Raw genomic sequence first — 18124 nt, 5'->3', positions numbered from 1 at the left:
AACTCAGCGAGTTGGTATAAAGAACATTAACCCAGTTACTAAAAATCGGCCCAAAACCAAACGATTTAAGCACCCTTTGAAGGAAGGAATGTGAAATTGAGTCAAACGCCTTTTCAAAATCGATTGCAACTAAGTATCCTGGTTTATTAAAATTTGATGTATGAAAAATCATATCGTTTATTATTCTTACAGCATCGCCAATATTCCTATTAGTTAAGTAACCTACTTGGTCGCCTGACACAATATTATCCAAAATGGTCTTAATTCTTTTAGAAAGTATTTTGGTTAGGATTTTATAATCTACATTAAGCAAGGAAATTGGTCTATAATTGCTAATAAACATCGGATCTTTACCTTCCTTATGTATAATTGTAATTATTGCTTGTTTTTGTGAAGGTGACAATTCTTTATATTTCATAGCATCATTAAAAGCATTTAAGACTAGGTCACCTATTACCTGCCAAAATGTAATATAAAACTCGACATTTAAACCGTCATTTCCTGGTGATTTATTTAATTGCATTTCTTTTAAAATTTCAATACAATCCCCCTGGTTTATTTTCACTTCGCAATGATTTCTTTGGTTTTCGCTTAGTTTTGGTAAGTTACTAGGAAAAAAACAGTCACCAGGTTCTACCTCTCCTTTAGAATATAAGGAAGAATAAAATTCTTTTATTTCTTTTAAAATACTAGTTTCGTCATTAATTACATTTCCATTAACTTTAAGTTCTTTAATAAAACCTTTCCGACCATTATAATCTACCAGTTGTTTAAAATATGCAGTTTCTCGTTCTCCACTTTCAAACCATGGGGCTCGAGATCTGATTTTAATACCTTCATTTAAGTACGCATATATTGTTTTTAGCTCACTTCTTTTTCTTGCCAAAAGATCAATCAAAATATAATTTGTGTTCGATGATGTTTGCTGTAATTGAACTTTCTCTTCCAATTTCATAATTTCCTTTTCTAACTTATCAACCTTCTCTTTTCTTTCTTTAGCTTTTTTCTTAGAATATTTTCTTGTGAAATTTCGAATTTCCATTTTAACATAATCCCACAGTATTCTATTATCCATAATCTCTTCAGACAGCTGAAGTTTTAGACGAGTTATTTCCTCTTTCAGGATGGTCACGATGCGATCATCGATGCGATCGATGAGCGAGATGCTGACTTGAAACGGTAACACTTGAATTACTGCATTATTGCATTATGAAGGGTAATAAATAAATCCCGTCCGCCCGCGGAAGCATGGGTGTATACCGCCAAGATGTTCTAATTATAATTTACCGTTAGCATGGCCCTGGGAAGCGGGGGCGCTGGGATGAAGCACCCCAAAATTTTCTTTGGGAGTGCTGCTGGGGCAGCAACCCAGGAATTATGTTAGGTGTTAAAACTAATGGAGAAAGGTTACGATAATTACCTACACTCATGTAGTGAAAACCTTTTTTTTAAACATATTTTTTCTTTTTTGCTTGTCAAATTACGTACATCAGCACCCCCAGTAAAAAAAATCGTTCTATAGCACAGGGCCCTGAATATTAGAGATTAGTATGCTGTGCAAACCCTTCACTCAAGTTAAGGGTCTGAATGTGCAGCTAACTGATGCATTGTGCACTGAAGGCCCTCTCACTCGGGAATTGAAACAGCAAGTTAGTCTTTGCGTGGAAAACTTGTGGATGTGTTGAAGGTCTAGTCCACCCCAACAAAATGCTGAAAATTTTATCAAAATCGGATGTCAAATAAGAAAGTTATGACATTTCAAAGTTTCGCTTATTTTTAAAAAAATAGTTATATGAACGAGCCAGTTACATCCAAATTAGAGAGTCGATGATGTCACTCACTCACTATTTCTTTTGTTTTTTATTGTTTGAATTATACAATATTTCAATTTTTACGAATTTGACGATTAGGACCTCCTTGTCTGAACCACAAAATGTTAGAATAATGGAATTCCACGTATTCAGGGAGGAATGAAACTTCATTTCACATGACAATGACGAGAAAATCAAAATATTTAATAATTCATATAATAAAATACAAAAGAAATAGTGAGTGAGTGATGTCATCAGTTCCCTCATTTGCATACCGACCGGGATGTGCATATAACTATTTTGTGATATTAAGCGAAATGTTAACACGTCATAACTTTCTCATTTTCCATCCGATTTTGATAAATTTTCAATGTTTTGCTTGTTGGATTTTTCTCTTTTTATTCGAATCAAGGCAAGGTCTGACGTGACATGCCTGCAGAGTCTAGACTAGTACGACCCTGGAGGCTGGATATATAGACCAATCACATCACGTTGTTTACAAGCTCGGAGAAGATCGAAAAATGGCGGGGACAGCTACTAAAACTAAAAACACAATTACCTTGAAAGGATCAAGTGAAATTGTTGCAGAATTCTTCTGTGAGTATCTTTCCAACTCAAGCGATATTATTCCTTAGATGACGGTAAATTCCCAGTTGAAGCGATGAATTTAAAGAAGTTTAGTTCAGTGGAGCGCTCGAGGGAGAGTTACGCGCATGGAGTTAGTTCAGTCCCATTCGTTGTGAATTGTGCCATGTTCAAAATCTTATGATGCTGATTGCATAAATTTAATTTATTGTCGACCTGTCAATTTCCTTGATATTGTAATTGAGTTTTTGCTACAGATGTAACTTTTAGAGTACTAGACTGTAATGTGGCATTCTTAATTTGACCCCCCCTCGAATTTTCCGCTATGCCGCAGCGCAAATTTTTTTGAACGCGTCGCCGTCGCTCGCTGACTTTACTTTCAAATTCAAGTCTTGCTCATCTTTTGAGACCGATTTTGCCTCGCCCAAGTACCGTATGGGCACTAGTATTCAACCCGGCATAATTCAAAGATTTTGACAAATTCCCCCAAATATTTAGAAATAGGTCTGATTAGGGAATTCATCTTAATTTCAGAATCATACCTTTGAGTTGACTATTTCCAGGGTAATCTGTTGTCGGTATTTTCTTTAAAGTTATCAATCTGTCGACTGTATGCGTGAAGGATCGAATTATGCGGCGATGACCTTTTGCACTGAATTGCACTAGTATTCAACCTAGTGATGATAGATAGCGAATCTCAAAATGGTTTAGATTGCTAAACTAGATCTATGTAAGTCTCTGGCGCTGGCTTTGATTAATTACCTGTTTATGTTTGGTCTCGTCTCAAATGATCTAGTCCATTGTCGGATGGGACAAGGTCAAGGGCAGATTGAGAGACAGGGCCATCTTTCATCGCTAGGTTGAATACTAGTGCCAAAAACCATCGTTGTATAATTCGATTGCCCGCACACATAGTTGATGGGTTGAAGGAAAAAATAACGGAAAAAGAATAACCAGTATGCAGTATTTGCTCTTTAGTCTTGGAAATAAGATGGGTCTGAAATTCAGGTTAATTCTATATTTCTATATATTTGAGGAAACTCTCCAAACGGGTTCAATACTAGTGCCCTTACGGTACCCGTTTCCGAAATTACGCGATATTTTGTAAGTGCATGGCGGTCCAAAAATTGCTCAAAAACGTGATTAAGTCAATGCAAATTGTGTTTTTCAACCAAAAATCATCATCATAAATGATTATTTTTACTTTTGTTGGTGTCTAACGTTAGACCTAGATCAGTAGATGGATTTATTTTATGATATTTATGAATGCAAAAGGGTCCCAGACAGAGTTCATAAAAAAAAACAATAAAAAACAAAGGTTTGAAAAAACAAATAAATACATAAGAATAAAAAAAAACGGCCTTATCGTGAAATTTGTCACCTCTCTTGTCGTGTGTGTCGGTGTGTGTGCGATCGTTGTGTACAAAGTCAATGGGAGTGGAAAGATGTCACCACCGCTGACGAAATAAAAGGCAATGAATGGACTGGTGACATAAACCACGATAATGCCAAAAAAACAATAAGAAATTAAGATAGATCTACATAGACTATAGGAAATTAATTATTTTTCAGCAATTTTTTTGTAGATTTTTGTTAGAAATGTAAAAATCTATATGTTCACCAAAAATTTGCATTCTACTAGCTATATAAATTGAGTTATTAAAGGCAAAAACATACACAAAAACCAAAATTAGGGCAAATTTCATACGCTTATTTGCTTAATTAATAAAAAATATAAGCAATTAATTTTTTGAAAATTTTACTTTATAATCTTGCAGTTTACATCCGGCTCTATGTGCGTGCAAATTTTCACAGCAATCACGCAATCAACAGCCGAGATCTGAGTGGGGGGGGGGGGTGAAATTCCCCCCCCCCCCCCCAGTATATGTTGGTCTGAAATGGCCCAGTTAAAATGGGTTTAGTAATTGTGTTTTCTTTCTCTAGATTATGGCATCAATAACTTGTTGTACCAGCGTGGCATCTATCCAGCAGAGACATTTGCAAGATGCGACATGTATAAGTTACCCCTTCTGACGACCACAGATGAACACCTCAAAGCTTACCTGTCAACGGTCATGGATCAACTCAAAGGTTTGTCTCTCCCCTTTCATGTCTTAAAGGTCAAGTCCACCTCATAAAAATATTGATTTAAATCAACAGAGAAAAATCAGACAAGCATAATGCTGAAAATTTCATCAAAATCGGATGTAAAATCAGAAAGTTATGACATTTTAAAGTTTCGCTTATTTTTCTCAACATAGTTATATCCACAATTCAGTCACATGCAAATGAGAGAATCGATGATGTCCCTCACTCACTATTTATTTTTGTTTTTTATTTCTTGAATTATACAATATTTCGATTTTTACAGATTTGACAATAAGACCAACTTGACTGAACCATATAATGTTAAACAAGAGGAGAAAATTAGAATATATCATATTTCATATAATAAAATACAAAAGAAAAAGTGAGTGAGTGATGTCATCAGTTCCCTCATTTGCATACTGACCGGAATGTGCATATAAACTAATACCGGTATTATTAAGCGAAACTTAAAAATGTCATAACTTTCTCATTTTACATCCGATTTTGATGAAATTTTCAGTGTTATGCTTGTTGGATTTTTCTCTTTAAATTCAAATCGACATTTTGTTGGGGTGGACTTGTCCTTTAAGCACAGCGCACACTATGCGATGCGATTGTACTAAGCCCGGGGGGGGGGGGGTCACTCTCCACATGGACTGCTACGCACCTGCGTCCAGAAAAAGCGTCGAAAAGGGTCCCGTTTCAGGCACTCGGGCGTCGTCGACGTCTTTGGCAAAAAAGGGTTGCATTTCAGCACCATTCGCTGGTAAATCGCCTTTTAGGGTAGCCTTTTCTCTCTCTCTTCACGCAATTTAGGGTTGCTAATTTGGCTATGAAGATGACGCCATTGAGGGGTGCAAATATGAATAGATCTACGCCATTTAGGGTTGCAAATTTGAGATTTGGGAGCAGACCTAAGACATAAACACCATGAAGGGCGTGACTTTAAGGGATACAAAATAATCCTCGCACATGCAGGCCAGCGCATCACTTATGAGAGAATACCCCCGTACAGTATAGTCTCTAGTCTTACACCTGGCTCTATACTAGGCAGCACGCCTAGGGTTTAGGCCTATTTTTCTATACCATTTTGTTTGATTCATACCGGGGATTCCTATATTGATTTTTTTTTTTTTATTATCAATTAAAAAAAAAAAAAAAAGATACAGGTGTAATTAATGTATGTATTTTTCAACACATTAAATATATGGATTCCATTTTTACAAGTTTTGATGAAATTGGTAAAACGAATGGTAAGTGATGCATCAGTCAGTCAAGGCAAGCAACATTTTTCACTTGCATTCATTAATTTAGGCTAAAAGATGGCTATTCAAAGTGGCTAAGAGAAGTGTCATTGAGAGTAAATTATGCTGGCCTTACTTGCAATAACTTTTTTAAAAATGCCGAAAATTTATATATGTTGTATGTAACATCAAATCAGTATGGTATCAAATTAATCAATTTCGATATGTTTACGCCACTTAGGGTATAAAATTAGGGGCTTATCCAGACCTGCCAACCAGTACGTTTTTGCAACCAAAATACGGCAGTACGTTTTTTCTTTGAAAAATACGTGTTTTTTTTTGTTTTTTTTTTAAAACTTAATCGTAATTTATTGAGAAAAATAATCTCTATATGTCTCTATTTCATAAAACGTACACAAATATGGTTATTAGATCAATGGAATTTCAGGTAACTTATTTTTTTTCAATCATTTTGTTAAAACCAGGGTGAAGATATACACATGTTTTAATGTTGTTTTTTTTTCATCTGCAAGAGCAGTGCGCATTTTAGCTTGCATGCAGCTTGAGCGCCGCGATGAGCGAGTGCGCCAAGCATTTTTATTATGAAATACACTTTTTTTTGGAAAAATACAGTTTTTTTATCACAGAATACAGTTTTTCATTCCCAGAGGTTGGCAGGGCTGCTTATCCCTGTTATCGCCACTTAGGGCGGCTTTTCTCATGGGTTACGCCATTTAGGGTTGCAAATTTAGTTAATGTAGTTACGCCGTTTAGGGTGCATTTCTGAGGTTGTCGGACACGGGTGGGTAGCAGTCCATGTGGTGAGTGCCCCCCCCCCCCCCCCCCCCCCGCCGGGTAAAGATCCTATTGCAATAAGTTGCCAATCGCATCTCTGCAATCTCATCGCAGGTCATCGCACTCATTGTAACAGCTCTGCAATGCGCTGCATCTCCGTGACACCTCTTTGCGCCCTACCCGTGTTGCCTGCAAAGCTAGATATCTGAAAAGTTAGATAAAAATTTTCATTTGGTATGGACTGTTTTCTTTATTATGTCTTCTTTCATTTGATGAAGAATGGTGTATGTGGTGGGAGGGATATAAAACAAGTGTAAAGTGGCTCATTCTCGAAACAAGCTAAAACTATTCACATCAAAGGAGCGTCAATAGTACCCTTCTGTCCCTTGAGAGGAGGGAACTATCGATGTTCCTTCGATGTGAATAGTTTTAGTCAGATCCTCGATCGTCATGCTATACTATCTTTTTTAATGGAATAGTATATCTTCTCTTTTTTAATGTATTTTATCGCTTTTTATCCAGAATGGCTGAATCAAAAGATTGTACAGAAGGTGGTATTGACGATATCAAGTGAAGAAACAGATCAAGTGATGGAAAGATGGCAGTTTGATATAGAATGTGATAAGACCATGACACATGATAGGTAAGTATGATCCTAACCTGTGCTCATTGCCATTAAATAGTAAACTTCACTTCTGGGGCCCGTTTCATAAAGGACTTGCAACTGTTGTAACTTTGCCATAATGGCAACTACCATGGTAACAAGGCTTAGCAGCCAATCATAATCAAGGTTACCATGGTAGTTGCCATAATGGCAAAGTTGCAACTGTTGTAATTCTTTATGAAACGGTCCCCTGGAAGGAGTTTCACAACAAGTTAAATGTGACTTCACAATGAGATTGCGTGTTGAATATCATTTGCACATTGGCACTCAACATGATTTTAAGTCACGATTCAATCTTTGTGAAAGATTCTGCTTGGTGGTGTTTCACAAATACAATAATACAGTAGTTGCAGCAAATAATTATATCATGAGAAAGTCGTTTAAATCAAGGTTAATTGTCAAAATATTATCATGCATCTAGACCTGGTGCATTGATGTAAACTTATCTTTGTAAAATCATGAAGTCTTAGCTCCAAATCGATGATCACTAACGCAGAAAAGCATATGTGGGACAGTGTATTAATATTGCTTCGAAAAGTACCCGATGTTTGATGGAATTCCGTGTTGATTTTGCTCATTTTTCACCAAATACGCATTTTTTTCCAGAGCCATTTGGCACATATACATACAAACACTTTGGTGGTAATTTCATTGGATTCTGTTCGAACTCATTTAGAGATCTTTGCCACAACTGGTATTTACCTTTAAGCATGTCTTTAGCTTTAGTAAATCCCCCCAAATGTTGCTATGACTTAATTCATTACTATAATATATGTGTATGCCATAAAACAGTTATAATGTGAAGTATGTAATGACTTTTTTTTTGTCTCAGATAAATTTTGCTGTTTTACATGAAAATTAATTTTGATGGAGTACCTGATCAATATGAAATATCTGTATGGTATTTCTATGTGATATTGCTGTTTGGTCTACACTTAACTTGGTCTAACACCCACCCTAGTCTACCAGTAATAATAAGTTAGGCATTTGAATAGCGCCATCTATCTAGAAACAATCTAGTCCGAGGCACATTGTGATTATTATTATTATTATTACCCCGGCTTTAGCTCAAGCTGCCTTTCAGCGCTCGTGCATTCAAAGAATCAATCCTGCCAGGTACCCATTCACCTCACCTGGGTTGAGTGCATCACATTGTGGATGATTTCTTGCTGAAGGAAAACACGTCATGGCTAGGATTCGAACCTACGACCCTTTGTTTGAAAGGCGAGAGTCAGAACCACTAGACCATGATGCACCCACAATTTTCATCATTTGGTCTAATGTCCAGTTGGTCTAATTTCTACTTCGTCAATGTATTGTTCATCACTTTGTCAAATCAAAATCTTGTTCAACATGTAGACTAAGTAGTATTTGACCATATGGATATTTCACAAAATGGGTATTGCGCACTATTGCCCAACTTGAAATGAGACCAAATGGTAAAGGGGCTAAATGGCAATTAGACCAAATGCTTAGTGGATGAACTGGGGGTGTTTGACAAAGAATTAAGTATGACTTAGAGTCGCACTTAAATGCCTAGTTGCATGCAATATAAAAGGCATTACCGCATTGGTCAGATCATGCCGAGAGGACACACACTACTATGTATTGATCAATAAGATTACGCGTTGCATATGATATTATCATGTACGCGTCGGCATTTAAATGCGACTCTAAGTCACACTTAAATCTTTTTGAAACACCCCCCAGGTTGTAGAAGAACTAGGATTAGACCATGTGGGATGAGACCAAATGGAAACCATCTATAGACAAAGTGGATGTAGACCAATCAGCAGTTACAAGCCCCAGTCAAAAATATGTTTACACAGATCCTCTAGGGGTTCCATGACATTTGCTCCGGCGACAATTGCTCTGATGAAAAATCTGCACTTTAAACCAAACTTACATTGTGAAAACTAACTAAACCCTAATTAAAATTAGGGAGAGTGAAAATAATACTCTCATTTATTTCTTTCAATAATATATACATCATAATACATGTAAAAACATACAAATATCATACATTATTTTTAACATAAATATACAAATATAATCATGAGACATTAAGGTGAGATTTAAAAAAAAATAATGAAAGAAAAAGGTATCCCAGAAAGCCTCAAAGGCTTGAAAATAGGGAAACCAAGAATAAAACAAGAATGAAAATAGAAAACGATTCACAAAAATAGAATAGAGTACTGGAATGCGTCGCCACAATAGTAACATTAAAATTAATTATTATACACATTCTAATCTTTACATTATTCTGAACCAAAAACTCTATTACAATCCTAACTCTAACCCTCTGCCCTCTGAGATATTACAACCAGAGCAAATGTCGCAGGAGCAAATGTCGTGTCACCCCTCCAGGATCTACATGGTAATCCACTGATCATGCTGGCATGGTATCTACTGAGAACTCGGGGTTGTACATGGACCATGCCAGTTTTCTCTGCTAACCAGCAGTCTATGCATTATGCTGGATGTTTTTGTCCTCCCAAACACTACCGTTTTAGCCTCCTGGATGTCCACAGACCTCCAAGGATGCCTAAGGTGTCTACACGGACCTCACCGCCGGATCACCTTGGATCTGACCCGAGTTGGTCCGGCATCTACACTGTATATATATGTAACTGCCGTGCCAGGGCTCTACATGTTATATCACCATTAAACCACTAATGAAGTGTATGTCTTTATTCATCTTTTGCAGTAAGCCAAGAGAGAAGTCACAAGCAGAGATTCACAAAGGAATCCAGGCAGTCATCAAACAAATCACAGCTTCAGTCACATTCCTTCCTTTATTAGAAACAGCATGTAAGTCAGTGTTTTATCTCAGTGTTGTATTGGAGGCCAGGGGCCCGTTTCATAAAGAGTTACAACTGTTGTAACTTTGCCATTATGACAACTAGGATGGTAACCTTGATTTTGATTGGCTGCTGAGCCCTGTTGCCACGGTAGTTGCCATAATTGCAAAGTTACAACAGTTGTAACTCTTTATGAAATGGGGCCCCTGGTGGGTTTTTCATAGAGCTGTTTGTAAGTTATGAATGACTTAACACATGACTGGTGACCCTTTCTTGTGATAAATGATATATCCCTATACAGTTGACTTGGCACTGAAAGGGGTACTCCAGGCTGAAACTAATATGATTTGAACAGATTAAGAAAAATCAGACAAACAAAACACTGAAAATTTGATCAAAATTGGACAAAGAATAACAAAGTTATGGCATTTTAAAGATTTGCATTATTCCGGTGAAACAGTTCTAGGCATGTCTTCATGAATATTCAGTGAGCAAACGGATGATGTCATATCCCCACTTGTTTTGTATTTTATTATAGGAAATTAGGTTTATAAACTCAATTTTTTCCTGCAAGAACCATAAATATTGGAATAACAACTCTTTAAGTGCATTAGATACTCATTGCTGGAACTTATTTCATTATAAGGGAGACATATCATTCACACATGCATGAAAGAATGAAGCAATTATGATTTCATGTATAAATAACAAACAAAAAAAGAAAGTGGAGATGTGACATCATCATCCCATCTAATGGATCTTCATAATGACGTGCATATAACTGTTTTCACAATATGTTGCTAAGCTTTGAAATTCAATAATTTTGCTATTTGTTATCAGATTTTGATGAAATTTTCAGCATTTTGCTCTGAATTTTACTCTCTATTTATTTAAATATAAATATTTTCAGCCCGGAGCATCTCCTTAACAACATATTCCAGTCATAAAGTCGTGCATGACTTTACGAACAGCTTTATGAAGCACTCGCATGCTTGCCTAGAGGCCGAGGCTGGTATTTCCGAAGTTGAAATAATAAAATTTGATGAATATCTATTTCCTAGTTAGCAATAAAAAAAAATGGTCATATCCGATATTTTTTTGTTATGAAATTCCTAGAACCAGGTATGGCATTTGTTTTTGTTTTGTTTTGTAATAACCCCAGCTGGTGTCGTGTAGTTTCAAGTGTACATGTATACATACTTGACATTCACATTAGATCAAATTTCAGGCCTTAAATTTCAAGAATATTTAAAACAGGGTCAATTTGTCTCTGGGGTAAATTCAATACAGTGCAAAAAGCACCCAAGGCCATTCAACAGGGTATCCACAGCCGTTCGTGACTTTTGAATATCAAAAGAAACTGAAATCCGAGGCCAGAATCAATCTTATTGGAATGAGTGAAATGAAAGGAACAATTTAAAACAAGTTTCCTCAAAATTGGCTAGAAATAAGACGTTTTATGCAATTTAGAAAAGTCTTGCAACACTTTCTATAGGGATCCTATTATGCTTCAAATTTACTGATTTTGTGGACAACTCTGTATTTTACACAGATTTTTAAATTTCCATCTTTATTTTTCATATTTCTGATTATCTCCTCCTGACCTTGACATTATGATGTGAATTATATTTTCCCATTACGGTATGTATATTGTGCTCAGAAGGGGGGCAAAATGCGAGTTGAAAGATAATGGGGAAAATCTGGCAATTTGTGCACAAAACAAATGGAGGGTTGTCCACAAAATCAGCTATTTTGAAAGCATGTTTGCCATTGCCAATTTGAGGATCCCCATAGGAAGTACAAAAACACTTTTAAACCTCCTTAACTCTCTTGTTTTATAACTGACTTTAATAATACTACTTTTTCATTGATCCTCAGTTTATTCTTTCCGCTCAGATTTCCTCTAAGTAAATAAAAAAGGACATGTTCGATATCTCCATGTCACAAAGTTGGCACTACTGCTATATTGAATTGTGTAATGCAGAGGAAACCGCTGGGCGCTTTCGACTAGTCTAAGAAGCTATTAAAAGATTAAGCTTGTAAATTTTTGAAACAGTTTGCATTGTCAATGGGTGATTTCAAGTTCAGTGTTGACTTATTGGTGTTGGTGTTAGGTCAATTTTTACATGAGTATAATACCAACATAAAATGAAGATGGTCCTGAAAAGTCACTCACTAGTTTCAGAGATGTCAATAATGTGATCTGGATCAGTTTTACAGACTCAGAATAGGTTTTGGAGCTAGGGGAAGCAATCTAACACCAATGCCAACACTGGACTTGAAATCACCCAATGTGTATTAATAGAGTAAACATAATCATAATTTAACTGCGGCTAATGTTGAAATTATTTTTTCCTGGTGTAGAACTGCAATTTGCCCCACATTTCTCAAAGACTGCTATACAAAAATTATTTTGTGTAGGAGCAGATATTTACTCAGCCTTGTACACTGTACAGAACCTGGTTGAGAGCTTTTCTCCTCCCACCAAAAATGCTATTTATTTTGTATGCCATATTCCCTGAATGTGATTAAAGATGTCAAGACCAACATCGCCTGCCCTATTCCAGTCACTCATAAAAATATGCTTACTTAAAAAATGGCTATCGGGTATTAAAGCATTTGTAGATATGTCACTGCACATAAAAGTTGCTCATTTATGTTTGTTTTTCTTCTCATATTCTATTTTTCAAGGTAAATTCAACCTGCTCATCTATACCGACAAGGACCTGAACACTCCGGAAAAGTGGGAGGAGTCTGGACCGTCGCTCATCGACAACTCGGAAGAGGTCAGGCTGAGGTCGTTCACAACATCAATACACAAGGTCAATGCTATGGTATCCTACAAACTCATGGATGGTATATAAAAATGAAATTTCAAGTAGGATGATATGCTCCATTTTGTGTGCTTTCTGTGAAGAGTGGGTTGTCAGAGTTGATTGCCTACGCAGTTAAGTGAACATTTTATGCCGTTATTAACTTGTAATGGTGAAACGTGAGGAATTACATTATTTCCCATTGCCTTTGTTCGAAGGGTGCACTGGCATAATTCCTTGCGTCACACCTATTTTTCAGGGGGATGGAACAAGGGTGTGACCAGGTTTTACGCCATTATCTGTCAGATTTGAAAACGTTTGCAGATATGAACATTTTATGCCTTATCGTTACTTATGATGGTAAAACATTTCCCCATGCCTCGTTCATGTTCTGCTATGTCATGGGGACATGGTACTATTTTAGTAGTTGTGTATTTACTGCACATTTTGATAAATGGGCATTTTTCAAATGGGGTATTTATTCAGTAAATAGTAAATTATACAGTATCTGTTCACTGTACATGTATGAAGCAATTTGATTGGACGGTGGAATGGAAGCCTGGAAGTATCAGCCAATCAAGTGTAAGGTTCTTGCCATATCATCACTGAGTTGCAAATTATTGGTCAGTGGTTGGTCATTGTGGTCAGTAGTAATCAGTTTTGTCGAGAAGGAGAATGATTTTGCAGAAGCTGACTTCAAAGATCAAAATCTCTACAGAAAAGTTTTTGTTTAATAGGATACATAGGGGGAGTGTACTGTGTTGACCAACACTGTATTATCTCTCATTGACTTTGTGTTATAAAATGGCTAGTCGTAAATCATACCTTTGAGCTTATTAGTAATACAGATGATAAATTAGTCTATTATTTTATTTGTGTAGAGAAACTAAAATATTTTTTAGAGGAAAAGGTACCTTACTTGGTAACTCAATAATTGCGATATGAATATATTGGATAGTGAATGCGTATTTTATCAATAAAATGAGCCTATATCACTAGACTACTCTGCACAGAATGTTGCATCATGGGTAATGAACCTGCCCAGACATGAGTGGTTGAGGAATTAGGGTGAAGTTATTAAAGCTGCTGGCTCATTTTCCCTTTAAAGTCTTCACCTTCAGATATATGCAAAACAGAAATTTCTGGTTTATTTCCCATTTGTCTAGTACCAATTATTCGTCCAATTGCCAACTCGTCAACTATCATTTGGTCTACCATCAGTTCGTCCACTATCCACATGGTCTAATTGCCAATTTGTCCACTCACCATTTCATCTAATAACCAGTTGGTCCAATAGCCATTTAGTCCATATACCATTTGGTCTAATGGACTAAGTGTTAATTCGGAAAAATGAATGAAAAGACCTACTGGTTATGAGACAAAGTGGTCAAAGACAGACTGGTGATTAGACAAAGTGATGATTGGACCAAATAGTTGTTAGACGAAATGTTGATGGACGGAATGGCATTGGACTTAATGAAGGTACATGTAGACCATGTGATGAGTTGGCAATGGTGGAATTGGCAATTTACCAATATTTCTTGGTCGAAACATTTCTGCGGTGACAAAAGAGACTGGATCTGGGAGTTAGTTATCCGTAATCCTGTCTTTGCCCTTCTCTTTGGCTGAAAGGGTTTTTAATGAAGTCTCTATGGCAACAAAACTTTTGAATTGCATAGATTAGATTTACAACATATAAAAGTCAAACAAGAAATACATTGTAAGGCTTACATTAGACCAAAAGCTTTGGTCTCTGTTATATCAGTTGTTTCGCTGAACTCCGTTGGCTCCACTCACCAATTACAGAGACCGAAGTTCTAACTCGATCTGTACAGGGACTCGATGGCCATATGTTTATGTATTAAGTTCCCGATAAACCAGGGATTGGGAGTTGCGCGACAGCCGATGTAAGTCACTTTTTTTTCCTTTTAAGTTTAGTTTTCTCCGTTTTGGTGCATTTCAGACCAGTTCTTTTTATATATTTTTATGAAATAAAGACAAAAATCGATGTGCCACGTCGTGGGGATTTGGCATTTTTAATCCCCTAATGGCAGCTGCACGATCGCGAGCCGTCTGTGTACAAGGAGAAAAAAAAAATTAAAAATGTTGAAACACTCCTCGAAACAGACTGCTGCCATCTATCTAGGCTTACATATGCAATTCCACATTTTGTTAGCTGGCATGCCATTCAAATAGTATGGATTGCCTTTGAATGAGGTCATTAAATGAAGTTTAAGCACAAGATCGCAACAAATCATTATTGATAGCCTAAATTCAATATTTCTAAGTGCCTACATTTTGCCTTAACATTATTTTTTTGTACTACGCTTGTAATAGTTACCTGTTTGTTTTTGCATTTATGTAAATCAAATTACTCTCAACATTTTCTTACATGCAAGATTTCTATTTATATAATTTCACGTAGTGTTAATTTATTCGCCTGAATTGAAATATTGCAACCTTTTTGCAAACCACGTAAATATCCAGTAGGTACTGCTAATACATGGAGTATAATGATGTAATATGTAATATGTAATAAAATATAAAATGCATAAATTTCAATTTTTTAATGGTTTGTAATGACTTATTTTCTTTTTAGGAACGGGGGTGAAATAATTTGTTTTCAATTTTCTGAGAAAATGATATTTAATTGATTTTTTTACTATACAATAAGTTGGAAAGCTGTTTGTATATGACATCACAAGTCAAATAATTAAAATTCAAATAATTTTTTTATTATTTGATGGATCTTTTGTAAACCTTCGGCAATATTTTTTATAATTTTTTTCTGCTATTTTTACAAGAAACTTTTTTTCAGGGTGAACTTCCCCTTGAAATCTATCCCAAATCCAGTAGGCTACTGCACAAAACTTGCTGTTCAATATTTATATGGTACCATAATGAACAGTCTGTGCTAAATATGCAATACGCACAATAATCAATGCATTGCAATGCACAACAAAGAGCGTTGTGACACTAATGATGCTAATGATGTCATAACGAGCTACATGTAAGTCGCAGTTTTATAATCAAACTGAATTACAGTCTTATGGAGTGAGGCCATATTAATTGATTGTGGCAAGTGGCATGGTTTTGCTCAATAACTTTGGTGTTTTTTTTTTTTGGGGGGATAGATACTATTGGATGGCTTTATTTCATGGAATAGCATAAATATGTGTTAGCACCAACATTGCACTCATCTTTAAAGACTATGATTCATGCAATATTGGCCCTAACTCTTGGATTATCTCTGGTATCCCATTCTGACTCATGCAAAAAAATATGAATATTTGCCTGAAATTGTACTATATAAAAAAATTTCTTACAAATTAAAATTGGCTTTCCATTAGTGGCGCCGAAACTGAGCAGACGAAAGGTTAGGGGTCAAAGCATTGTTTGCAAACAATAGCTCACCCTCCTAATGCTTTGTTTTGACAGAACATTTCCAGTGCTACTGCTTTCCACCTTAAAGGACAAAGTCCACCCCAACGAAAAGTTAATTTGAATAAAAAGAGAAAAATCAAACAAGCATAACACTGAAAATTTCATCCAAATCGGATGGAAAATAAGAAAGTTATGACATTTAAAATTTTTGCTTAATTTCACAAAATAGTTATATGCACATTCGGGGCGGTAAGCAAATGAGGGTACTGATGACATCACTCACTCACTATTTCTTTTGTATTTTATTATATGAAGTATGAAATATTCTAATTTTCTCCTCATTGTCCTGTGAAACAAAGTTTTATTTCTCCCTGAACATGTGGAAATACCATTGTTTCAACATTTTATGGTTCAGTCAAGTTGGTCCTTATTGTCAAATATGTAAAAATTGAAATATTGTATAATTCAAACAATAAAAAACAAAAGAAATAGTGAGTGACGGACATCATCGATTCTCTCATTTGCATGTGACTAAATTGTGCCTATAACTATTTTGTGAAAAGTAAGCGAAACTTTAAAATGTCATAACTTTCTTATTTTACATCCGATTTTGATGAAATTTTCAGCATTATGCTTGTCTGAGTTTTCCGTATCGATTCAAATCAACATTTTCCTGAAGTGGACTTGACCTTTAAAGATTGCAATGTAGTGTGATTAGTGAGACATGTCTGCTGCCCTCACCTGGGCTATTCATTGTTCATCTCACTGGTAATTATTTTCATTTAGTGCAGTGTAGCAAAATACCTGGTGGAATTAGCCAGTTTTCACAAAATGACATAGTAGTGCTCAACATTTAGTTGTATTTTTTACAAGCTATATTTAAGTCATGAATGATATATGAATGGAAAAAAAGCAGAGTTGTATATTTGGAGGGTGGTTTTCACTGTACATGTGGCTCACAGGCGCAAACCTAGGTTTGTTGAAATTGGTCTGAATTTTCAGTCCACCAGAGATCCAGGTTGCATTGTGCATGAAACCTTTGCAACCTGTTATAATGTTATGTGCCAAATATTAATGTAATTGTACTAAAACTTTAGACATGTACTTTGTTCATATTTTGCTTATGTATAATTTTATTGGTGTATGTGAATCAGGGGCGTAGACAGCGGGGGGGATGAGGGGTATGCATCCCCCCCAACTCACAAGGTGGGGGGGATGACATGTACAATCATCCCCCCCAGGTTTTAGGGAAGGATGTTTGCTTACAATTAAATTGAATTAACATGTTATAGAAATGATAGGAACAGCAATAATGATAATTATTATTATAACAACAACAACAACAATAATAATAATAATAATAATAATAATAATAATAATAATTATTATTATTATTATTATTATGATAAAAATATAATAATAGTTATCATCATCATCATAATCATCGTTAATGTGACTGAAATGACGATTACTATCGTGTGCGTGTGTGTGTAAAATTGATCCTCGATTTCTCGTGAACGGCAAATCATCCCCCCCTGGTGTAAGAACCTGTCTACGCCACTGATGTGAATAGATTGTAACTAGAAAAAGGGGGGAAATGGTAATTTGCAGCTGATTAATATATTTTGTTGTGTAATTAGGTCCTATTGTTCTGGGGATGTGTTTTTAGGATTATAATTTATGTTTAAAAATGCACATTCTCTGAGTCTTCAGTGGACTATCTTCTAATCCTTTGATTTTTCATGAACATCATTAAAATTTGACAAATTTGCGGCATGTTTGCAATGTCCTGTGTTCATCATTAGTTACACGGATAAGGTGTGTAAGCCCCCCCCCCCCTCCCCTCTTGTCATTTAATTTAGACTAAATGTTTGAATATGTATATATATATGTATATATCAGGGCTAGACAGCACTGGCCCGGGGCAACCAAAAATGAA

At 35.8% G+C, this 18124-nt stretch overlaps 1 protein-coding gene across 1 annotated transcript; it reads left to right on the top strand.

The window, feature by feature from the left end:
* Positions 1-1470: 1470 nt before the first annotated feature.
* LOC129281339 (mitotic spindle assembly checkpoint protein MAD2A-like) lies at positions 1471-16121 on the top strand. The gene is made up of 6 exons (XM_054917278.2): positions 1471-1832; positions 2070-2408; positions 4341-4487; positions 7046-7166; positions 9895-9998; positions 12680-16121. The coding sequence occupies exons 2-6, from the start codon at positions 2333-2335 to the stop codon at positions 12850-12852; spliced, it is 621 nt and encodes a 206-aa protein (XP_054773253.1). The 5' UTR covers positions 1471-1832; positions 2070-2332; the 3' UTR covers positions 12853-16121.
* Positions 16122-18124: the final 2003 nt, after the last annotated feature.

This window comes from Lytechinus pictus, chromosome 18 (genome assembly GCF_037042905.1).
Source record: "Lytechinus pictus isolate F3 Inbred chromosome 18, Lp3.0, whole genome shotgun sequence".
NCBI classification, from domain to species: Eukaryota; Metazoa; Echinodermata; class Echinoidea; order Temnopleuroida; family Toxopneustidae; genus Lytechinus; species Lytechinus pictus.
The sequence above is the reverse complement of the archived record's forward strand: the minus strand, read 5'-3'. Positions and strand labels throughout refer to the sequence as shown.

Bases quoted from the DNA above. Each gene is read 5' to 3' on its own strand.
- LOC129281339 (XM_054917278.2), top strand. From the start codon at position 2,333: ATGGCGGGGACAGCTACTAAAACTAAAAACACAATTACCTTGAAAGGA. The intron at 4,488-7,045 runs GTTTGTCTCTCC...CTTTTTATCCAG, and splicing joins GGTCATGGATCAACTCAAAG to AATGGCTGAATCAAAAGATT. The intron at 7,167-9,894 runs GTAAGTATGATC...CATCTTTTGCAG, and splicing joins AAGACCATGACACATGATAG to TAAGCCAAGAGAGAAGTCAC.